Raw genomic sequence first — 25,280 nt, 5'->3', positions numbered from 1 at the left:
GTTTGCTACTGGTCCTTCTGTTGAGCCCCGCACTGATTGGAGCTTTAAAATGAAAGCTCTGAATAAAGCTTTAAAAAGCCCCTTTAGAGTGTAATGGTGGCCGCACATTACTTCCAGAAGACCTGTAGACAACAGGAACTTAGGGCCTAGGGTCAAGCTGCCATTTGGCGGACCCCCAGTGATGAGCAAGTTTTCACCTATGCTGTGGCTAAATAACTTGCAAAGTTGGGACCCCCCCCCCCCTCCACATTAAAATTCTAGTTGTTTTTGTTTCTTCTTCATCTTAGAAGTAGATCGTAATCTCTACCATAAGGTCGGTAAACTGTGAGAACGTTCTGGGGACGGTTAAATGTCAGTAATGTAGCCTTGTATTTTTACACTCCGGTTTCCCTAAAGCTGTGACTGACCTACATATCACTTACAGAAATAATAGTCTAATTGTAATCAGGTGAAATAATTCTCCGCGGCGGAGGGTGGCGCTTCATGTGGGCGATGTTCATGGCCCGCTGCAGAAGCCGGGAGAAACCTATCGCTGTCCAAAGTGGATTGGAATCGACTCGATGGAACCAGCTGCTAAATTCTTCATGGCTTTTCCAGAAATGTAGTAATTTGTTCTAGGCAACCCTTGCACGTGTTGCGCCTGTCGAACAGCCTTGAGACCTGCAGCCGCGGGGACTCGCACATATTCGAGCACGCCGAAGACACTTGGTTAGCACTCGAGCGTGGTCGGATACCCCCATACTAGAGCACGTTCTCCATCACTAGTTTTCAACATTTTTTTTTATATTTGACTGCACTTCATAAGTGATTTTGTGTGTGATCTTGCATGGTTTTATATATTGTTCGTCATCGACGGACTGTGGCTGAACTTTGACATGTCACATGCCTTTTGGCGCTTCTTTTCGAAAACATCTGCGTATATAACTGTTGGTCTGTTAATGGATCTTCATTGTGGTTCTGTCCTGTTGGATAACTTTGAAACGCGTTGACATTGTCACTACCTAATCAATGTTGCATCTCGAACTCCATCGTCCGAGTCCATTCATGGAATCCTACCGGCAGCGCAATGAAAACCCCTTCGAATCCGCACTGTAATGTCACTGGATTATGGCATTGTTTCACCTCTGGTATTAAAGCTCCAAATTCGTGCTTTTATGTAGTTTCAACCTTTTGGGACTATAGTGAAAAGCTCTCATGTCTGAGGTTGGTGGGAACATCTTCATGTTTGAGACCACAAGGAGGGTGGAGATATTATAAATGTGACTGTAAGTGGATGTCGCCATTCCACAGCATCGGTGATGAGATATTAATCACTGGATGTCCCGCCTCGTTCACCCCACCGATCCAGAGAACGAGACCCTGGAGTCTCCCGTTTGAGTGACACAAAGTTCGAGCATTTGCGCCCTTGTCTCTCGGACCACAGGAGTGTAGCACCAATACGCTTAGATCTGTCCATCTCCTGACCCCTTTTCCCCATGCATATGCATGCTCATTTGTACTGAGTGCACATGTGTTTTCTGTGCAGGATGGGGGCAGAGTAAGCTGCTGTTGGATACCTCAGAAGCCGGCTTACGTCCGCGGAGATCAAAAAGATTAGTGTTGAAATTCAACATGTCTGGTCCTTCTCTCCCCCCCGACATCCTCTGCCTGGAGGCCCCCATAAGGTCTGGTTCAGCCACCTTTTCTCCTAAGTAGTGTCACTGATTTCCATGATGTTTGTTCTTCCCTGAAGATCTAGAATTAATAAAATCCATGAAATAACCATCCTTGCATCACTTTTCTTGTTCTGTTTTGTGTTTTTGGTCGTACTATTGTTCACGGTTTTTCAGCTTTTGCTATAAAATTCTGTTCCTGAATACTTTTTTAGATTTTTTTTTTTTTCCTCCCTTTTTCAATGAGCCATTTTCGGTGTGCTCATCTGTCTATGGAATTAGGATTAATGCGGTATGATACGAGGGTGCAGGAATGTTCCCCTCATGCCGGAGAGACAATGGGACAATAGTGTTTCCAGACAGGACGATTATTCATACCCACCTAGTAATTCTTAGATAATTTATGTCCGTGCTGGGGTTTGTTGTGGGGTTGTGCCATTATTGTCCCGTGCAAGCGAGCTCTCAAGGTGCGCTAATCACAGGAATGGAGGTTAGACAAGCAAGCATTGGATTCTGGGCAGCACGGTGGCTCAGTGGTTAGCACTGTATAGTGGCTCAGTGGTTGACACGGTTGCTTTGCAGCGCTGGGGTACTGGGTTCAGATTCCACCAAGGACAACATCTGCAAGGAGTTCTATGTTCTTTCTGTGTTCCCGTGGGTTTCCTCCGGGTTCTCCGGTTTCCTCCCACATTCCAAACACGTACTGATAGGGATTCTAGATTGTGAGCCCCGATGGGGACAGCGATGATGTCTGTAAAGCGCTGCGGAATATAATGGCGCTGTGTAAGGTGAATAATATATTGTGATTGTATGAGTGCTTGCTTTTTCTGTATCAGACGAGGCATGCCCAGAGTCATAATCTATATTCTCAGGTTAGATTTTCTGAAATTATAAGTTATCCCCCCAAAAAAAGAAGAAAAAAAAAAACTTGCTGGTCACTGGGGGTCCGACTGCTTTGCTCCACAGCGATCCTGAGAATGGGGCTCTACCATGGAGCGGAGATGGCTTTTCTTTACTTATTTAATTCATTCATTGTCTATGGTACTGCCTGAGAAAGCGGAGTACAGCACATGGTTTTGCCAATAGTCCCGTTGATGGATGAAGATGCCCTACCACCGATCCAGCCAGTTGAAGCTCCATTCTCACGATTGCTTGGTAGTTCCACAGGTTGAATCACAGAAGATTTGCAAGTTATGTCCTATCCTGAATGTGGAGGATATCTTACAATTTAGGAATAACCCATTTTAAGGAACTTTGTCGCCCTTTTTTCACAGAACCCAGTTAAGCCGCTGTCATCTACAAACCTTGGCGCCTATAGAAGGTCATATACGTTCTGAAAATCAGTGCATTTCTAGGTTTGCGACCTTTGTGGTCATCCTCTGCTTTTATTTAGGGTGGTATTTGTTTACTAGTGTCCTACAGCGCCCCGCCGGACTACAGGTTGTACGTTGAATTGCGTCTTGGATCTGTGGAAGTGACGGGGTGGTGCCATTTCAGGATGATGGCCGCCTTGATTTTACGAATGCCGTTTAGTCCGGGCCTCAGATTTTCAGGACTGTCCTGTGTTCTTCAATAAGGCGTAGACAGAGCTGTGAAGAAAGCCGGACGCCTCCCGTCAGCACCAGGCTCGTACATGACTTGTCTCCCAATGGCTTTAATGTTTTTATTGAGTCTCCAGTCTTAATAAACCATCATTTACTCGTCTGCAGCTGTAATTGCAAGTGCCGCGTTCTGATCTTTTCTGTTAATTAAATTGACAACCGGTTATTATAAATGACATTTGTTAACTCTACGCCGTACAGAAGACCGGTGATTGACGGGCGAACCCTTAACGGAAAGCACAGGGCGTGTGTAGTAAAACGTGTAAATGGAATTCACAGACAGATTTTGCAAGAGTAGCAATCCTAAACGGGTGGATTCTTTTTTATTTTTGTTTGTTTTTTTGGATGCATTCAGTTTTTTTTAAACGTTAGTGTTACTTTTTATGGTATTTTATATATCTGGTGATACAAGACTCATCGGTGGCAGAAGCAGACTGAAGAGAACAGATTGTTGCCCCTCTTTGTGTGTCGGTGGCCCCCGTACCTGTGGAGCCCCTGTGCGGATTGACACCTTGCACCAGTGATATGTCCGCTCCTGAGACTAATGATGGCTTCTCCCCCACTGCAGATTTGCTGCAGAAATTTCCTGTATAAGTGAATGGGATTGTCTGCAGCGCACTCTTGATTTCTGCATGTTGCTTTCAGATAAATGGAACAGTCGCAGAAATTTCTGCATGGTAACCAAATCTAAAGTATTGTAGAGTCAGGGTATACGTTCACACATTGCATTTTCCCCACGAAAAACGCAGCACTTTAATGTCCCAGCAACGTGAATGAGATTCCTGAAATCGGCAGCAAATTCTTAATGGGTGCACAGCTGATTGGCTGCAGCCGTCGGTTACATCAGATGGGAGGGTGAGCGCTGCAGCTAATCAGTGGCTAAGTGCTGGGCGACACTCTGACCCTAGTCCGGTAATGGACATCCCCTTTAATGGCAGGCGGGGGCCTAAGGTATGGGAACACAGGGCATCTGCAGATTGGTTGTCTTGTTGAAAGAATCCTTTTACTAAATGATTTAGATTTTTTCCCTGTTCTCTTATATATAGGTTGAGATGTTGTTACTCTGTGCTAGTGCCACGTTTTCGTAGTTTCCAGCCTAACCCCCTCCCAGTCCTAGGACCACCATGTCCTTCCTACTTGTCCAGTTCACGTCTCCTGTAGACGCTTGTTTTGCGCTTGGTTCGTGGTACATCCGTCTGGGCAGATGGGTTCTCCTGGTGCTTCAGCGAGTCCATACATCTGAGCAATGATGACCAGGACCCAACCAATCCCCCAGGGTTTCCCATAAGGGATTTCTATATCCATCCCTATTATTCCTCAGGGAATCCTACAGCAGGTGGAAGTGTTTTGTTGTCAGACGTTGCTAGAGAGGTGCACTCGAGAGCATTGATCTCGGGACGTCTCGCAGTTCACCAAGTCTCCTGTTCAGAAGGTCTAACCAGAATATGTAAATTGTGGTCAGCCTTGAAAGGAAACATCTGGTTTTACAAAACCACCAAGTGCTCAGAATAAGCCCTTTTGTTAGTTTCGTCACTTATTAACTTCCTCTCCTTAGCCTGTGGTGGATGGATGAACTGTTTATGATGCTGTCAGGTCTCTTATAACCATTGTCATAGCGGAGAAAGTGACCATGTCCGACACCGTGCCACCTTACAAGCCGACAGTCCTGGATGCGAAGGAAAGACCCAGTTATTAGTTATTGGATGTGAGCCGACCCTCAAATTCTGGATCCTACAGTAGCTGTTTCCAGTGCTCGATAGGTTACATGGTTTGTCCATTAGCACCTACCTACAGGACTGGATTGATGATAGATGTGCAGGGTCCAGGTGCGGGGTTTGCCCGAGGGGGTCCAGGTGCGGGGTTTGCCCGAGGGGGGGGCCCAGGTGCGGTGGTTTGCCCGGAGGGGCCCAGGTGTGCGGTGGTTTGCCCGGAGGGGTCCAGGTGTGCGGTGGTTTGCCCGGAGGGGTCCAGGTGTGCGGTGGTTTGCCCGGAGGGGTCCAGGTGTGCGGTGGTTTGCCCGGAGGGGTCCAGGTGTGCGGTGGTTTGCCCGGAGGGGTCCAGGTGTGCGGTGGTTTGCCCGGAGGGGTCCAGGTGTGCGGTGGTTTGCCCGGAGGGGTCCAGGTGTGCGGTGGTTTGCCCGGAGGGGTCCAGGTGTGCGGTGGTTTGCCCGGAGGGGTCCAGGTGTGCGGTGGTTTGCCCGGAGGGGTCCAGGTGTGCGGTGGTTTGCCCGGAGGGGTCCAGGTGTGCGGTGGTTTGCCCGGAGGGGTCCAGGTGTGCGGTGGTTTGCCCGGAGGGGTCCAGGTGTGCGGTGGTTTGCCCGGAGGGGTCCAGGTGTGCGGTGGTTTGCCCGGAGGGGTCCAGGTGTGGATTCTGAGACAGTTGCCTGTGTGAATGGAGCTTCAATGAGTATGAGCGGTGGTCACACATGCCGATGATGCATCGTCAGTTGTACTATGCTGTGAAGTAAGTTGCAAAAGAATCCAACTGGCTCCGTCTTTTTTGCTTGCCGCGGTCGTGGTACATTACGAACTGTGGGTTAATTTGCATTCAGCTGTGATGTAGCTGTGTTGCTGCCAACGACGCAGTGTTGACTATATCCATGATCACACCGTTATTAAAGAGCCCAATAATGTATGGCTTTATAGTCCAAAAACCAGTTGGTCACTTCCCCTTTACAGAATGTGGCAGAGGGTTACGTTTCCCGTGTCTGAAGCCTTACGCACCCATACATGCACCCGTGCCAGCCTTCTCTGCCCTGTCTGGACACGGGGCAATTACGGTTTTATTTTATTTATTTTTCTTGAGCAGAAGTTTCCCAACCCCAGAGCTTCACGGTTCGTATAAGCCGTCTCCACGTTGTGGCCCAGGTCCCGTTGCATAGTTTGCACCACAGCGATTTTTGCCGTGACATCAGCTGTACACCACGGTGGTGAATGAGCCCAGAGGTCGCTTTTGGGTGATGCCAAAAAACAACTCGACACCGTCACATATTCCTCCGCCCTGTGAGGCCGTCACGCTGAGCCGGTGAAGCTGGGACTTCGGACACCATTGATTCCTGGCCTTGCACCCTCCTCAGTGTACCCGCTGGCACAGACCTGATGTCACTGGGGGATTGTGCTGGACTTGGAGGGTCCGAGCGTCTTTCTTTCTTGCAGCTCATTCGTTGAGAATCTGACAGCAGTTCACAAATGAATGTTCTTGGCAGCAGAGGGTGGAATATGCTAAGAGTGATCTATGGAGTTTATTACTATTCTCACCATCTGCTCTTTTTTTTTTTCCCTTTTCCCAACTTGTGACTGTCTGTACACAGCGCTTATTGTGGTGCCTCGGTGAGCCGCCCGCTGTGGTTAAAGCGGTAGCACCTCACAATGGGAACTGGAGGGGTGGGGGCAATATGCTGAGGTAACAATCCACATTCAGAGATGATGGAACATTGTGAGCTGTGGCTTTAAAGCTCTGGAGGGGGACGGCTTGGGAGAAGGTGCTAAGCAAAATGGGCTACAAGTAATCAACTTCTGTCATCCCCTGCAGAGTGCAAGGGGCAGAACAGGCCGATACTCCATCAGTTCTTATACAAGAGGCAACACTACTGCTCTCCACCGGGGTGTGATGATCCGCGGGACACCACCAGTCTCTGCAGGAGTGTGATGATGCAGGGACACCACTACTCTCTGCCAGGGTGTGATGATGCGGGGACACCACCTCTCTCCGCCGGGGTGTGATGATGCGGGGACACCACCTCTCTCCGCCGGGGTGTGATGATGCGGGGACACCACCTCTCTCCACCGGGGTGTGATGATGCAGGGACACCACCTCTCTCCACCGGGGTGTGATGATGCGGGGACACCACCTCTCTCCACCGGGGTGTGATGATGCAGGGACACCACCTCTCTCCACCGGGGTGTGATGATGCGGGGACACCACCTCTCTCCACCGGGGTGTGATGATGCGGGGACACCACCTCTCTCCACCGGGGTGTGAGGATGTGGGATGTGGGGACACCACCGCTCTCTGCCGGGGTGTGATGATGCGGGGACACCACCGCTCTCCGCAGAGGTGTGATGTGGGGATACCACCGCTCTCCGCAGGGGTGTGATGATGCTGGGTCTCCACCGCTCTCTGCCGGGGTGTGATGATGTGGGGACACCACCGCTCTCCGCACGGGTGTGATGATGTGGGGACACCACCGCTCTCCGCAGGGGTGTGATGATGCTGGGTCTCCACCGCTCTCCGCAGGGGTGTGATGTGGGGACACCACCGCTCTCCGCACGGGTGTGATGATGCGGGGACACCACCTCTCTCCACCGGGGTGTGAGGATGTGGGATGTGGGGACACCACCACTCTCTGCCGGGGTGTGATGATGCAGGGACACCACCAGTCTCTGCCAGGGTGTGATGATGCGGGGACACCACCGCTCTCCGCAGAGGTGTGATGTGGGGATACCACCGCTCTCCGCAGGGGTGTGATGATGCTGGGTCTCCACCGCTCTCTGCCGGGGTGTGATGATGTGGGGACACCACCGCTCTCCGCACGGGTGTGATGATGCGGGGACACCACCGCTCTCCGCAGGGGTGTGATGATGCGGGGACACCACCAGTCTCTGTCGGGGTATGATGATGCAGGGATACCACCGCTCCCTCCGGGGTATGATGCGGGGGCATTACCGGTCTCCGCAGGGTGTGATGATCCAGGGAGGCCTTAAAACATTCAAGACAGACATTTCCGAATCTTCCCCCCCCCCCCCCCGCGCAGGTCTCTTCAGTAAAATACGCAAAAATGGTCTGCTCTGAATATTGTGTTTTTGCTGCTTTTTTTTGTAATGCCTTTTTCAACTTTTCTTGTACTGTTAGATGCAGAGGATTTTCCACAAACCAACAAGGGGCATTAATTCTCTGCATCATCATGGCTTTAAAAGGAAACTGTCACCAGGTCTTTTCTACTCCTATCTGAAAGCAGCATGATGTAGAGGCAGAGACTCTGATTCCAGTGATATAGCACTTACGGGGCTGCTTGCTGAAGTTATAGTAAAGTCCTTCTTTTCCCTGCTGCAGATTTAGTAGGTCTCTGAATGCTCTGCTGTGTGTAACCCCGCCCACACAACTGATTGGCAGCTTTCTGGCTATGCACAGACAAACATTAAGCACACAAAAACGGTTAAATAGATAACCAGAGAGTATATACCTATTAAAAAAAAAATATATATATATTTAATGTAACCGATTTAAAAACCGTATAGAAGCCAACTACTGGACATTAAATATTGTGGCAGGGTAAATAGTGCAAATAGATCATAGTAAAGTGCTTATCACATCATGTAAATCAACAAGGGAGATAGCAGCGTCCCCAACGCACGTTTCCTCCCAGTACTCTGTAAAATAAAAATGTCAGTTCGAATTAAAAAAAATCATGCCCTTCTAGTAAAAATAATTATAATAATTTTTACCATTAAAATACTAAAAAAACTATAAATGTTTGGTATTTCTGGAAATGATCTTTTTACCAGGCCTTTTTTCTGCTCAATGAATCTTGTTTTTTTTTTTTTACTTTTGTTCTTTCAAGGTCACCCCCCCATTTCAAGCTCCTGGAAGTTTCTTGAAAATTGGCTTCATCGGGAAGGGGCTATGCTAAAATTGTGCTCTGAGCAAATATTAGAACTGTATACCATTTGCAGAACTACAGCTCCCAGCATGCCACGACTTTGTGGTTGGGAGTGCATGCTAGGAGTTGGGGCTTTAGGGTTAAAAATATCGAAAAAGATGTAAGAAAGGTGAGTGTGGCATGTAGGGATTGCGGAGGCGGCGGTCTCTTCCAGGATGCGCCCGCTGGCTGGCGGCCTTACTTTTGTGCTTTTTCGGGAATGTTTGTGTACTGTAGTCATAAATGAACTAATTTGAGCCCTGGAAATGAATAGCTTGTAATTGAGGAACCATTTGCTCTACCATGTTATTAAAATGCAGATTTTTTTTTTTTTCCCTTCTGCCTCCCTGATTTGTACATTCTTCTGGAACATGAATTATTCCCTGGCTCCTCTGATCGCGCCTCGGTTCTGGCCGCCTTCTGCCGCCATTATTTGCGCCTAGTGACTAGGATCTGTGCATACATCACTTTCCAGCTCTCCATCAATTTTTTCGCTTGTTTTGGAGAAGAGTTTGCTGACTTGGATGGGACCGACAACCATTTAATCTTTTATGTGGGATCATGTGTAATGAAAACGCATGCACGCTCGGCCGATCCAAGTGTATAAAGGGGCAGCAGAGCGGTCATCAGACCTAGGGGTCCGCCAACAGTATGTGAGACCCATAAATGGTACCTGGAAGGTATTGAGACCACTTGGTTCTGCTTCCTTGGAGAAAGGGTTGGGTAGCAGGGAATGGGGTTTGAGCCCCTCAGTGGTGATGTCGCCAGTCGCAGCCAATCGGAGCTCTGCTGATGCCCATGTGATGAACAGCTGAGCGTACTGATTGGCTGCAGCGGTAAAGTCGCCACAGACCTGCGCAGTGGCGGACTCCCTGTGGGGGGGGGTAGTAAAGCTCGGGCTGGGTGAAGACTGACAAAAGGAGAAACCCGGAAAGTATGGCTGTCGCGGACTATGGCCAGGTCTATGTTGATTTATGAGAAGCCTCACAACTTCTTGTTAATGATGTAAGACTCAGAACATTAGTGACTTGTGGAATTAGGGTTAATAGTTGGGTGTGAAGCTCCAAAATGCCCGGGAGGCTTAGACCTTACATGTCACATACTGCACTGTGCCGGCAAAATGAAGGAGCCAAAGCCACGGCATGGGTCCGAGCCATCAGAGGACATCAAGCCTGAGGTGGTGCGTTCTCCACCCAAGGGCAGGATAGAATTCAGCATGCCGCAAAAATTGCAGGAGGATCACAAGCCCACTCGGACAGAGCAACCCCCAATAAACCTTCCTAAACGAAACCTCAGCCCTTATACCAAGCTCCGCTCTTGCAGATGTCTCTTAGAAAATCTTACATTTCTCCATGTCTGCGTACGGAACACGCAGAATCTTTGACGAATGTTTATAGTTTTTGGAGAATAAAACTTATTTTGAACTGTAGACAAAGTGCACATGTAATCCTCACCCTTCAAAATAGGCAAAAGCAGACGAAAACACCGCAAAACGACCTTTGGAACGCAGCATTTTTACTGCCAATAGAGCGGAGATTTTGTCTGCAGTAAAAAAAAAAAACCCGTGGCAAAAACGCTGCGACTTTGCAACGGCCTCTGGTTTTGGAAAATCGCATAGTAGGAGCCAAAGGAACGTGTCGCTACTTTGGGAAAACACTCCACACTAGGCCCCGTCCAATCAAAAGGATAAAACAAAAAAAAAGGTACAAGCTTTAGGGGAAAAAATCTGCAGAAACACTTGAAAAGCTCTTCAAAAACAGCATCCGGAAACGACAGAGTTTTAAGTTTTCAATATAAAGGCTTTGTGAGACTTTTTCAGAGTTTTTGGAGCAGAAATGAAGTGCAAAACTCAATTTTTTGCCATTAGGAGGAAGATTTGGAAAGTGTCTGCTCCAAAAACTTATACTCCGAGAGGCTTTATGACCTTTTGGCTAAGTTCCTGCTGCAGAGTCGGGTCATGGTGAAAAAACCCCAATCCCATTAAGAATCATTGGCGGTGTGACTTTCCACAGTGGGTGTAAGTATGGGCACTTGCTGGGACTGTCTGGAGTTCACCACTGCTATATACCAGTGCCCGCTCTGGGAGAAGAGTATATCTCCATGTACAATGATAGGCTGGCATCTCTGTGATTTGCCTTTGATGTCGTGGCCGTTGTTGGCACCAGAGCGCCAGTCATTAGATTTATAACCGCCCCAGGCCAGGAATGCCAAGATCTGCCAGCTGCACCCTTGTTTGCCAGGTGGATGTAAATCATAAACACTCGGATTGGCTCGCCTATAAACACTTTGCATTTTGCAGTGACATTTTCAGGTCAAATCTACAGAATATTAAAGGGGTATTCTATATCTGCTTATTCCCATATCGGAAGGGAGGGGGCCAATATCATGTCTTTTGATACCGGCTGGGTTGCGGGGCCTGGATACCCCTATAAATAGTGAGGTGGGATATATATAATTTCACTTTAAATTTTATCCTAATTATAAAGCGATTTTTAGCTAAAAACATTTTGTACTTTGGGCTTTGAATGTTGAATGGAGGGTTCACAAGCAGATTTTTTGAGTTCCACCATAGGAGATTTTGTGGATGGTCTCTGTCAAGAGACAACGTGATGGAGCACGTCTGACCAATGCTCTAGGGGAGTAATCCTTCCCCATAGAAGTGAGTGGAGCGGTGGTTTAGTCTGCTCACCACAGCTTCATTTACACAGATTGCTCTTGGGGTGACCCGTTTATTGTAAATATGAGCTGTTTCCTTAAGAGGTAATAGCTATTAGGGGTTCCTTTAAGATTCTTCGCTGATTTAACCCTTTGCAGAGATTCCCAGGACCATGATGGTTGTATTGGGGGACTTAAAATTTGCATCTGTCGCAAGTCTTTACTGCTGGGTGGCCACTGAGCGTGAAGGGGTTAACCAAGACTTGTATATTGATGGCTAAACCATAGGTTGTCGTCTTCCATTGTCATACTGGTGGGGGGGGTCACCCCAGTCATCACCTTCTGAGTATATAGGGCCGGGGTCCGGTTCCATTCGCTGTGCAGTGGCTGTTCTGTTACTGTTCCCATTGAAGGGAATGGAAGCAAAGCCTCAGCACCTGAGAATAGAGGGAGCCGTAAAAAGCTGATCAGTATTGATCCTCCTCCAATTTTATACCATGTCATGAACTACCCCTTTAACACCAGGCAGTACACAGATAAATATTTGCCCCCCCCCCCCCAGACTGCAGATACTGCGGACATGACAGCTGGAGATTGCTGCTGCATCCTATTTTTGCTAAGATCTGCTCTTTAAATCACGCTGTGTGACCAGCCCGGCTCTGCTACCTCTGCGTGATCATGGCTGCGAGTGCTCAGCATATTGGGGACTCGGCTGCACCATCCCGAGTCTTCTCTCCTGGTGGACCTGAGCCGTGTTTGTGGGATCCTGCGCTCTCTGATTGGTAAAGTGCTCGGCTGCTGCTGCTGCTGCGCCTCGCTGAGTGGCCGGAGTTGGGGAGAGGACGTCTCTGCATCACTCTCTCCTTGTGTGATGTGCCAGAGTCAGTGCTGCTCGGTAGGGGAAGCATGGCCCAGTTCGGGATCCTCGACTGTATGCTCAACCCCAACTGGAAGCTGCTGTGCAACCTGTACTGTGCATGGGGCAACCAGGTGAGTGCAGGTCGGGCTTACCCCCGCACCGATGACCTTCACCTCTGCAGATAGTATCGGTGCTGAATCAGGCCGGATGACGGGAGCGTGGTGTACCTGGCCGGGATGGCTATGACAATACTTGATTTCATGCATTATTACCCCTCCATTACAGATGGTCGTTTCTTTGATTCTGGCATTGTAAGGACTTTCTGATGCAGAGCGTTCAGCGTCCTGCGGAGCCGATCGTTCCATAGAGCTGCCCCGAGGGCGACGCTCAGCTGGCTGCAGTAGGCGCTGCTCTAGTTTGGGCTAAGCTTGTCGGGCCGCGTCTCGCCTACATGGGAAATACTGCAGTCTCACTAGGAACTCTCATTTAAAGGGGCCAGACAGACAAGGGTTAATGAAAAGTTTTACTTTTATACTGTTTCCATTCCTCAGTGATTTTGAAAATTTAATGAGGAACAGAAACAAAACCAAAAAATTTAAAGTTGGACTTCTCAGAAATCCTGGTCTGTGCCGTAACCTGTGGCCTAATGTCCAGGGGGACACAACCCTGGCAGCCCCCCGGGATCCACGCCGGGCCCAGGGATCCATTGTATAAAGCCTGGAGTCCTGGAATCAGGATTGTCCTCGCTGGGTACAATTATAGCCCGTGAGACTACGAGGTCTGCGCCAGGTGTAAACAGGGAAGCGTTCAGTCCCAGACCTCAGACCGACATCCTGGAAAGCAAATTGTGTTAGAAAGTTACCTGGCCGTTAATTATACAGCGATTATGTGTTATTTACATAAAGCTGGAAATCCCGGGAACGCGCAGATAATGGCATGGAGTTATCTGGACAGTTTTTGTGATTTTTCTTAAGTAGGATCTCTCCATCAGCTTTCATGTCGGCACGGCCGGGCCACTCGTGTCTTATTACCTGCATAGTTCTGATACTTTCTTTTTTTTTTTTTTCTTTTTGCAGTAAACTTATGGTGGCTGACGGTGAGACATCCTACCAGACTGTGGCAATTGTAAGGTGTATGTCCACAACTACGGCCACCATTGTTATACTCCTTCACACACCTAAGATATATAATACACACACACACACACACACACACACACACACACACACACACACACACACACACACACACACACACACACACACACACACACACGCGCGCTTTATACCTTCGAACACTCTTTTTATGGAAAAGACTAAAGGCCACCCACACACTAGATAATTCCTCCATACCTGTCAATTTTGGCCACTGTGGAACGCATGGTTGGCAGTGGCTGCGGGCCCCTTGACACACATGGTTGGCGGTGGCTGCGGGCCCCTTGACACACATGGTTGGCAGTGGCTGCGGGCCCCTTGACACACATGGTTGGCGGTGGCTGCGGGCCCCTTGACACACATGGTTGGGGGTGGCTGCGGCCCCTTGACACACATGGTTGGCGGTGGCTGCGGGCCCCTTGACACACATGGTTGGCGGTGGCTGCGGGCCCCTTGACACACATGGTTGGCGGTGGCTGCGGGCCCCTTGACACGCTCAGCTTGACTGTTCCTTTTTATATGGCAGCCTGGGAACATGGCTGTCCAGACAGCTGTGGCATTTTTCTTATAGGCCTTTGGCAGTATCACGACTTTGCTAGTGTGAACAGGGCAATGGCCGAGTTGAGTCTTGGTGGTCTACAGCAGGACTTGTAGAAAGCAATGATGGTTGATTGCTGGGGGTGAGCACCCTCTAAGGGTATGTGCGCACATCGGCTTTTTCAGAAAGGTTCAACTCTAAAATCCTCCTGAAAAAGTTCTACCTAAACTCTCAGAAGAATGAACCTATGGATTTCCATGTTCCAATGACTTGCAGTTGATAAGTTCAGTCTTTTGAGCGACTTTTAACCACTTCTGGTTTCACGCCAAGCTATTAAGAGAATACACGCTCTATACTGTGTAATGAAAGTCAATGTGAAAACTCAAAGGACTCCCAGAAGACACCAGCAACAACGCTCAAAAACAGTTTGTGGCTATCATGTTCATGAAAATGTGCGGCACACCTTAAAATAAAAATAAACCTAAAGGTGACTCCCAAAATTGTGTATTAAAGTGGTCATCAATATCGGTGTGGTGGGACTCGATCACCTGCACCCCTCACTGATCAGCAGTCAGCAGTTCCAGCACTGTTCTGTACACCCGGTGGTCGTTCTCAGGTACTGCAGCTCTTCTCCCACTGCAGTGAATAGGAGCAATGCTGCTGCAGTACCTGAGAGCGGCCACTGCACTGTACGGTGCTGTGATGTTTTGGCTTTGTACACCTGGCTGCAGGGGGCGCTATAATCAGCTCATTGGTGGAAGTCCCGGATTTTGTACCCCAACCTATCCAATATTGATCTGTTATTTTAAGGATAGGCAATGCTCTTTGTAGCGTTTTTCTACAAGAGAAGGCAGGGCGTTTACAATTCTAGTAAATTTTATGAAATTTTTTTTTCATATTTTTAAATTTAGGAAGCACTTTACCCATTGCTTGGTGAATGGGCATTTAAAGGTGATGACCAGTAGCCATTTTTTCCCCCCTCTAAATAACACTTAAAGGGGCATTCCCGTCTCCAAGTTTCTATCTCAATATGTATTAGGTATAATAATAGCAAATACCGACAATTAAAAATGTAGTATAGTTCTTCTGATTTGCTATGTCTCTTGCCCCATGTGCAAAGTATTGCAGTAGTTTCGGTATCCATGGTTACTAACACTCGTGCAGTGACAATTGTTAGTGGTCGTAACCATGGATACCTAAGCTACTGCAATGCCCTGGGGTAAGTGACATAGCGAATTGGAAGAACTATACCACATTTCTGATTGTAGGTATTTGCTAATATTACAGCTACTACATATTGGGATAGGATCTTGGGGGGGAGAATACCCCTTTAAGTGTTGATGCTGACCATAGAAGTGCGGGGAGAAGTAGTGTGTTCCTGTGTATGGATGGTGGTATTGATCGTGGCGGTCTGTAGACGCCTCTTATGCCTCCATATACTGTGGCCTCTTGCCATGGGTTAGATTTGTGTTAAAGCCATTATGTTCACTAACTGCTTGTTCATCCGCGCTGTTCCTGCAGGTCCATTCCATCGCTGCAGCCAGGAAGTAATTAGGCGGCATTAAGTGAACCCAGGCTTTTTATGGTGAATGCAGCAATTATCGGGCCGAGTACTCGGCCGCATTACTCTTGTATCCGCCAGAGTGATACCTGTGGCTTCTCAAAATGCTTTTCTTCCTAGCTCTAATCTGCAGAATAAAAACACAGGCGACTCTCGGAAAAGCTTGTTACAATGGAATATTAATGTGCTGTGCTCCGCTCCGTTATAGGATGCTTCACCCCCCCTACTTGCATTAAGGGGTCTCCAGCTACGAGTGTGTTTACTAACATTCTTTGCTGATCCCAATATGGTGGTGGTCTCAAAACCTTGCAGCTCCGCTTTCGCATTGATTTGCGCTGTAGGAGGGTTTACTTTGTGCATATGGTTGGTGCTGTGTAAGAAGGGGCTGGCTGACTCATTTCAATAGCTAAGCCAACCCCCTTTGTAGACAATGGTGCAAATCAGAGATGAGCTGATGGATTTGTGGGACTCTGGTCCAGGTCAGTGGTACCTGGCGGCTACGTGGGAGGCCCGCGGAGTCTCCTACCTTTTGGCGTCCCCTCTCCTGGCTGCCCCATCGGCCGTCCCCCCTTAAAAAAAAAAAAAAAAACTCAGCAAAATCTTCTTTTTTGCAGCAAGTTTCCTACTGCCAAAAGAGCAAATTTTTGCCTGCCAAAAGTGCAAAGTGTGAACATAGTCCAACTCTTCACAATAACAGTAGTTTTGATCAGGGGTGCCCAAACTTTTACATGCCACTGTATGACTTTTTAAACTAGAAGAGTGGCAGCACCCAGGTATACTTTTTTTTTTTTTTCCTTTATACGTTTTTAGGAGTAATAATAAAAGCAGCACAATATGCACGAACATGCACACACGCTCGTACATACACATGAACATGCACACGCACACACATACACATGCACACACGTGCACATACATACACATGAACATGCACACATACATACATACATTCATACACACACGTGCACATACATACACATGAACATGCACACACGCATGTGCACATACATATACATTCACGCACACATATACATGAACATCCACACACACGTGCACATACATACACACATACACATGAACATCCACACACGCATACATACATATGCAGACACGCACGCGCACATACATACACATTCGTGCACACACATACATACACATGCACGCACGTGCACATACATACAAATTCATGCACACATACACATGAACATGCAGACACGGATGCACACATACATACACGTTCATGCACACACATACAGACACATACATACACATTCATGCACACATACACATGAACATGCAGACACGGATGCACACATACATACACGTTCATGCACACACATACAGACACATACATACACATTCATGCACACACATGCGCACACACCCCTATGGATCGGAGGCAGCGCTCCCAGCACTTACTGCCTGGATGATTCACACATTCCTCAGGGAGGTGGTGCAGAATCTGCTGCAATGCAGAACCGCACATTTGGACTTGCTCATCCTGAGACAGGCTGGTTCACCAATATATCACATGCATGGGGAAATACCTTCCATCCAGAAAGTCTGATAATGCAGTTCAGAACTGTAATATAAAGTGTAATCTCTCCGGCTGTAAGTTGAGGACTCGGGACATTTTTCTAGTTAAAACCAGTTGTCCCTTATTTTGAGGTCACCTGTATGTTTGATTCTTGTTAAGGAACATGCGAGTTTTACAAATTCTTCTGACTGTTGGATAATATTTCATTCTGGCTTGTTGCCATTATTGAAAGGAAGGTTACATATGTATCTGTATACGAGCTGTACACTAAAGGTATGTGCACACGTTGCGGATTTTGCTGCGGAACCGCAGCTGATTGGCCTCAGCAGATTCGCAGCAGTTTTCCATGAATTTACAGTAAACCTATGGAAAACAAAATCCACAGTGCCCATGCTTTGTGCGGATTCCGCAGCGGTTTACACCTGCTCCATAATAGGACTCCGCAGTAAATCCGCAGGTAAAACGCAGTGCTGCTTACCTTCGGACTTCTCAAAACGGAACCTCTTCGGATTTATCCGCTCCTTTCTACGTGTGCACATACCCTTACTGTTCTGAATGTGCAGAGTCGCCCCGGACTTTATGGATTCCATCCTAGAAAATTTGGGATGTTCTCAGCAAAAAAAAAAAAAGTGTGGTGTAATGAGAGCGCGTCCATACATGGTGGCTTCGGGCAGGATTAAAGCGGCCTTAAATTTCCAAACGCATCTCTGTGATGTGTAGAAAGGACTGACCCGACAGGGCACCAGAGGAGCCTCGAGAGTCCAATGATGGGTCCTTGAAGGGTTAGTCTATCATCACAGCATGACTGGTCAAACCATGGTGCGACCATACAGTCCAGTGCACCTTCCCATCTACCTGGTTTCCCTCTTTCTACCTTCCTCCTCCTCCTCCATTGACAGCTCTTTCTGTTTAGAGCCAGAGATCGGTGGGGAAAGATGCCCTGAACTGTTTGACCGCCCAGGGTTCACCGAGCGCCGGTACTGACTCTGCGTGTAATACCGCCGGACTCTGCACATCACATTTTGGGATGACCAGAACCAGGGTCTCTAGGATCTCTGGATCTTATTGATATGTTCTGGGTGCACATGTTCTTTAACAATCTTATCATAAGCAGAGCTGGTCGGGTTGTAATTGGATGTTTAGATATTTGACATGTTGGGAGTAGTAGTCCTGTTAGAACTGGCGGCCGATCTGATTGCTGTTGTATGAGTAATAGCAGACATCGGTGCATCCAAATCTGTAGTGGGTGAATTTTGTGCTTAATTATCTCTTCACTGAAGACTTTCTAATAATCTGCCTGGTAAACAAGTCTTCTGGCCCTAATCTGCCAAGTCTAGCCTCCAGCCTAATCCCCCCCACCGGTGCCCACCCCAAGGCTTCTAGTCAGTGCGACATTAAAGTGCTTGCCCACTTATAAACACACTTTTTTTTTCCCCCCTTAAATGCGCGTTTGGGTCTAAAAATTATTTGCAACTGTGGGGTGTTAAAATTTCTGCACCGTTTGGCTTTTACAGGCTCTTTGCTTCCCAGCACAATCAACGTTGTAATAGTCAGTGATCGTAAATCAGCTGAGAGGAGCTCAGAAAGACAGATAAGGGAGACTGAGCCCATAACAGCGAGCTCACTGACTGATTCTTCTTAACGCATTTGGCAGCCTGTGACTCAATACAACACAGCGGTTGTAGAAGGCAAACTGCAACATTTTTAATTAAAACCCATACCTTTTTATTATGTATACCCCTCCTCACATGTAAAGCGCCATGGAATAAATGCCGCTATAATAATAAATAATAATAAGAATAAAACCCAATTGCAAAAATTATTTTAGCCGCAATTGCATGCATTTAAGAAAAAGAAAAAATGTTCTCCAAGGTAGACGACCCCTTGAGGAAATGCTGTATTACACGACCGCCGCTCAGGTGATCTTGTATTATAAAGTACGTCGGTGCGGGTACCTCTCCATTCCGGCTCAGTAAGGGGTCTCTGATATCCATGAACAGGGGGGTTCTGTCGATGCTATTAATGATCACTTAATACAGGTACAGTAAGATTCCAATAATCCGGCTTTGTTTGGTGCTGCAGTCACAGCCGAGCGCTGTAGAGCGAAACTGCAGAAGGTGATCTGGAATGTCCCAAAAACTGGCACCTGGCTGTGTTCTTTTGTAAATGCCGGATTAAAGGAATTTTTACCGAAATATCAAAAAATTCTGTTTGGATGCTCTGTCTTCTCTGTCTTCGGTTCGATCTCGAGCCATGTTGAAGACTTGGATGACCAATCTGTAGGAAGATCGTTCTTATGTTAGCCTAGATATGTCCTCCAGGGTCTTCTCCACCACTATCTTGATGGTTACAAGCCATCTGGTTGCTGATCTTCCTCTTCGCCTTGCTCCTTCTATTCTTCCGACCATGATGTCCTTCTCCAGTGATTGATCTCTTGGTATGATGGGAAGTCCTATCTTGGTGATCCTTGCTCCGAGTCACATGTCTGGTCTGATCGGTTCCAGAATGGATTTTTGTTCCTCGCCATCCTCAGTATTGATAATGTCCCCTTCCCAGCACCACTTTTCCAAGGTGCTGATTCTTCATCACACCATACACGTGACCTGTGTGATCAACCGAGACGTTGTGCTCTTCCTCATTACGGACCTGGTGCCGGGAAGAAGCCGCCATTGTTTTCCCAGTTATTCATTAATCCCAGGCGTGTCGATCTTCTCCTGATGGGCTGTGATGTCAGATATCGGCCATGTTGCGTTCCTCCCTTCTTGTGTTCTTTCTTGCAGGCTGTTACAGATGAGTCGGCTTCTTTCTGGGTCGGTATCAGATTTCCTTTATGACGTGTTCACATTTGTCAGATACAACGTTTTGGATACTTTTTCCTGTAGCCCATGAATGGCGGACATGTGGAGTTGATCACATTCTGATGTAACATTTTGCTGCTGTTCGGTTCCATTTTTCTATAAACTACAGTAAAAGGAGCTTTGTTTGTATTTTTTTTTTTGGGTGGGGGGTGTAAATTCTCTTGGTTCTTTAATTGGATACATAAAGATGCTGGTATTCTGCGGTTGCTGTTCTTGTTTTCCTCCGTCTGTGCAGTCAGTCCATCTGTGGTGGGCCGCTCTTGTGCATCAGCGGGGTCGCTCTGCTGTGAATTCTGCTGAATGGACGATCCGCACAGTAACTTTTTTTTTTTTCGTAAGCAATAAAAAGGAATGTACCTTGTAGCAATCAAATGGGTCAGATTTCAAAGGCTCCCGCAGATGATGGCATGGACTGCGGCACAGTACCCAGACACGTGACGGTCCTGTCCTGCCAGGAATGGCATTTTATAGCCGCAGGCTGCAGTGTGTACACATCACTGGCTTGGTAGCCGGGATGTCGGTGGTCTACGGCCCCCAGTTGCCTTTTGCCTCTTTAGTGCATATAAGACGCTGGGATCGTGGTTTGCAAACCTTCTAAAGTGATCACTTGGAGGAGAGCTGGAGACTACAGGAGTAAATCGATGCAGAAAGTTGAAAATATTAAAGGGGTCTCCAAGGCGTAAGCATTGCGTGTACCCTGCCGACGTCATCTGTCCCCCAGACCCATTCATGAGCCGCAGCGCTGGCCATGGCTACCTGTACAGATGGGCCGTGTGTGTAGTCCATGGAGAAGGTCCCTTGACTGGGGGATGTTCATGAGGATGATCAAGTCCCAGAGTCTAAGTTCCCGGCATCCCCCTAGAATAGTTATTCAGTGTATATACGTGTTTATGAATATAGGTAATTTATTTGAGTCGTCCATCTAGGAGCAGGATCGGCTATATAATAAAGCAGGACGGTTCCAGGCAACTTCATACAATGCAGCAATGGTGTGTATAGAAGAGGGGGCTCCATAGCCAAGGTTAAAGATAAGCCCTTCCATGTGATGCCAGGTTTTGCATCCCTGGCTGTGACCCTTGGTCCTCCCATCTCCTTCCCACAAATGCCGTTCCTCTGAATAGTAGATTCTTTCACATGTTATCATCAAATTGCAAACAATACAGGGTGAACCCGACCTGAGCACCAGTGTCGTAGCCCCCCATGGCAATCTACGGTGTGCAAGCTTTTGTAATGCAGCAATATTCGTATATACCAGGGCTGTGGGGTCGGTAAGTAAAGCCACCAACTACTCAATATCCCTAACTATGACTCCACAGCATATCCTCACTACTGAGCATGTACATAAAGTGCTGGACAGATTTATCTCATGTACGACTCCACAGCATTGGTCACTACTGAGCATGTACATAAAGTGCAGCACAGATTCATCTCAACTATGACCCCACAGCACTGGTCACTACTGAGCATGTACATAAAGTGCAGCACAGATTCATCTCAGCTAAAAGCCGAGGTCCTTCGATCAGGAACAGAACAGACATTTATAGGACATTTCATAACTTTCCCAAATTTTTATGAAGAAATATTCTGCACATCCTGCATTGTACTACTGTACCCAATGTATTATATATTTTAGGAGTCGGACCATTTTATTCTGACTCTGACTCCACCAAAATGAACTCCGACTCCACAGCCCTGGTATATACAAGACCTGCCGTGCTCTTATTGTAGGACGTCCTATTGGAGAGAATTGCTGTAGACAGAACTTGACATTGTTCCAGAAAATGAAGTATTTCTCGCAGAAAATTATTTCAATTACACATGTTTTGTTAAACACGTGTTTATTTCCTTCGTGTGTATTGGAACAAGACAAAAAGGCAAATTGAAAATACTTTCACACAACCCCAAAACTGGTCCAGACAAAATTGTTGGCACCCTCAACTTAATATTTGGTTGCACGCCCTTTGGAATAAATAACTGCAATTAATCTTTCTATAAACATCAGCAAGCTTCTTACACCTCTTAACTGGAATTTTGAACCTCTCTTCTTTTTCAAACTGCTCCAGGTCTCATATTTGAAGGGCGCCTGCTCTCATCATTCATTTTAGGATCTCTCCCTGGTGTTCAGTGGGATCCGGACTCATTGCTGGCCACTTCAGAACTCTCCAGCGCTTTGTTTCCATCCATTTCTGGGTGCTTCTTGAAGTATGTTTGGGGTCATTGTCCTGCTGGACACGACTTAGGAAGCCAGCCCAGCTATCTGACAGTGAGCTCTACATTATGACCCAAAATCATTTGGTAATCGTCAGGTTCCATGTGCCAGCAAAACTTCCCTGAACCTCCCACCATACTTGACTGTAGGTACTGTGTTCTTTTCTTTGTAGGCCTCATTCCATTTTCACTTAACAGTAGAATCACGTGCTATACCAAAAAGCTCTATCTTGGTCTCCTCTCCACAGTACGCTTTCCCAGAAGTATTTTCGATTACCCATGTGGATTTTGGCAAACTGCAGTCTAGATGTTTTTGTCTGCAGCGGGTTCCTCCTTGCTCTCCTGCCATAGAGTTTCATTTCATTCAAATGTCGACTGATGGTTCACACTGATGCACCCTGAGCCTGCCGGACAGCTTGACATTTTTTTTGGAACTTGATTGGGGCTGTTTATCCACCATCCGGACTATCCTGCGTTGAAACATTTTATCAATTTTCTCTGCCGTCCATGTCCAGGAAGATTAGCTACAGTGCCATGGGTTGTAAGCTTCTTGACTATGTTGCGCACCGTGGACAAAGGGACATCAAGATCTCAGGAGATGGACTTGCAACCTTGAGATTGTTGATATTTTTCAACACTTTTGGTTCTCAAGTCCTCAGACACTTCTCTTCTCCATGTTTAGTGCGGCACACAGTCACACAATGCAAAGATTGAGTCCACTTCTCTTTTTATTTTGTTCCAGTTGTGATTTTCTATATTTTTTTTATATATGCGCTACGTTTAACAGTTCATGCAACATGGATGTGCTTTTAATAAACTCGTTCTCATTGTGTATTTTTAGGCTGTGTTCACATGTTGCGTTTTTGCTTTTGTTTAATGCAAATTTTAAGCTGCGTTTTACACTACCAGCAAAACTTGAGGTTTCGGAAATGTCATGCACACATGTTGGTTTTATTTTCCTGACTACTGCAGCTTTCCAAATCAATGTCACTACTTTGAGCATTTTTATTTCTGCGTATTTGCACCATTTTTTCACCCATAGGAAACAATGGATAATGCAAAAACGCAGGTATCCGTTTTTGCTGTGTTTTTGATGCAGAAACATAAAGAAGTTATATCAGGCTTTTTTTTTTCTTTTTTTTTTGAGCGCTAAACTTTATCAACATGCACAAGTGACAACAAAGCAAAGCAATAAAAAAGCAGTAAAATCTGCTTTTTGCAAGCAGCTTAAACAGCTTAAAATTTGCATTAAAAAATAACAAAAATGCATTGTGTGAACATAGCCTTATAGATGCTGTTGAACTGTGCATTTCTCCTCCATGCTTTCCATTGACGTCCCAGCTTTTCTGTACTAAAAGCCATTAAAATACCATCAAACCTGCAACAAAAGTAGAAAAAAAAAAGCAATAATTGAAGTAGATTGCATATTTCTTGCTCCTAAAACTCCAGAGGAGCTATATTATTCGATCTGTACAATTTTTTTTTTCTTACTATACTTTTAATATGCCGGTTTTCTTTCTAAGCTGTGCTAATAAGTTGGTGACGTTTTATATCCCGATGGCTGAATACTTCGTTGTTTGTCGGCATCTCAGGTTAAGGCTTCTTCCTTCCGAGGGTCTTCACTGCCGGTCTACGGGAGTTGGTGACCTTTGAGCTTATCAATTTTTTGCCTACATCCGATTTCCCCCACACATTTTTATTTGGTCTAAATCTGTCTGTCGGGTGAACAGATTTCCTGTCATTTACACAAAAATCAGCTGCAGCGGATTTGTTGTGGCACCAGGGCAGCTGGAAATGTGAAAAATTGTATTAAGTCGTTAATCTTGGTGCAATTGGCTTTTTAAAGGGATTGTCTCGGCAGGTTTTTGCTATGAAATCTGTGTAGGGATAGTGACCCTGATTCCAGTGATAGATCCCTTAACTTGGCTGCTTGCTGCAGTTTTGATTAAAATACATATTTTCTTTGCTGTAAATGTAGCAGAGCTATGAATGCTGAGCTGTGTATAACCCTATGTACACTGTGCATTGTCCTCAAGCTGCCAATCAGTGGAAGGAGACTGGTTACACAGATTAGCTGGACCGGGCTGCATGTGAGACCTAGTCCTCTAGTAATAATCTGCTGATAAAACTGATTGCCGATTGTGTCGAAGCTTCACAGGCTAGTAAGTGATACATTGCTGGAATCAGTGTCTCTGACCCTACATCATGCAGCTCTCAGATTAAATGGCAAAAACCTTCTGTCAGATTCTCTTTAAGTCTAATGCCTGAGGGCTGTCACATGCTTATCAGGGGGTAAAGCGGAGAGATGTCATCTCATATGCGCAGCAAAATTGCTAATTATTAATTTCCCGGTTGTCCATCTGCCACGATGTTGCAATCCATTTTTCGGTTTTGTAAATTGTATTATGTGTCACTTGTAACTCGCCGACCACAATATTGCAATACCGTGTAACCGTCCGGGGGTCCTGTGCGCTCATCACGTGTCCCACACAGGAGTGCAGGCGGGAATCCTGACCGTGGGAGGGACGGAGGCGCAAAATAAATGGCTGACCTTCCCGATACACAATGAGAGGCTTTATCTGCTGACGACAGTGGCCGCACAATGTCGGGCCACCTACAAGCTGCAGCATGCTGGGAGTTGTAGTTCTTGACTGCAGGTCATACCCCCGCTCGGTGCCGCTGTTACCGGATCTCCAGGCCATTACCAGGGTCTTGGGGGGGCTTCCATTGCTGTCAGTCCTGAGAGGTGGTATTGATTCACCAGCCTCAATGTAACATAATTCTGACCGGCCCCGACGCCATATGTCCCCACAAATATTCCATTTATGCCGCTCTTTCATTGTGATGGAGAATATAGGGGCAAACCCCGGCTAATATTAGAGCACTTTTCGAGTTATTTAATTAACTTTCTATTTCTGGTGCTGAGGTGCAGACGCTTTGTGCTCGGTCTTCTGGCTCCCGGATGGACAAATGTGTCTGGAGTAAGAAGAATATGTTGGCGGACAAAGATCCCTGTAAT

General features: G+C 46.8%; 1 protein-coding gene across 7 annotated transcripts in view; it reads left to right on the top strand.

Annotated features, from left to right (window-relative positions):
• ARHGAP21 (Rho GTPase activating protein 21) overlaps positions 1-25,280 on the top strand; it is a 138,923-nt gene that overhangs the window by 18,025 nt on the left and 95,618 nt on the right. For 4 of the 7 annotated variants that reach the window (XM_077268387.1, XM_077268385.1, XM_077268384.1 and 1 more), the window contains exon 1: positions 12,395-12,536. The exons of the other annotated variants lie outside the window; for them this stretch is intronic. In XM_077268387.1, coding sequence (XP_077124502.1) covers positions 12,453-12,536 — 84 coding nt within the window. In that variant the 5' untranslated portion in view covers positions 12,395-12,452. Of the gene's footprint in view, positions 1-12,394; positions 12,537-25,280 lie in introns of those variants that run through there. 7 annotated transcript variants of the gene reach the window in all.

This window comes from Ranitomeya variabilis, chromosome 6 (genome assembly GCF_051348905.1).
Source record: "Ranitomeya variabilis isolate aRanVar5 chromosome 6, aRanVar5.hap1, whole genome shotgun sequence".
In the NCBI taxonomy this organism is placed as follows: Eukaryota; Metazoa; Chordata; class Amphibia; order Anura; family Dendrobatidae; genus Ranitomeya; species Ranitomeya variabilis.
Note: the sequence above shows the minus strand (reverse complement) of the source record. Positions and strands in the feature narration are given on the sequence as shown.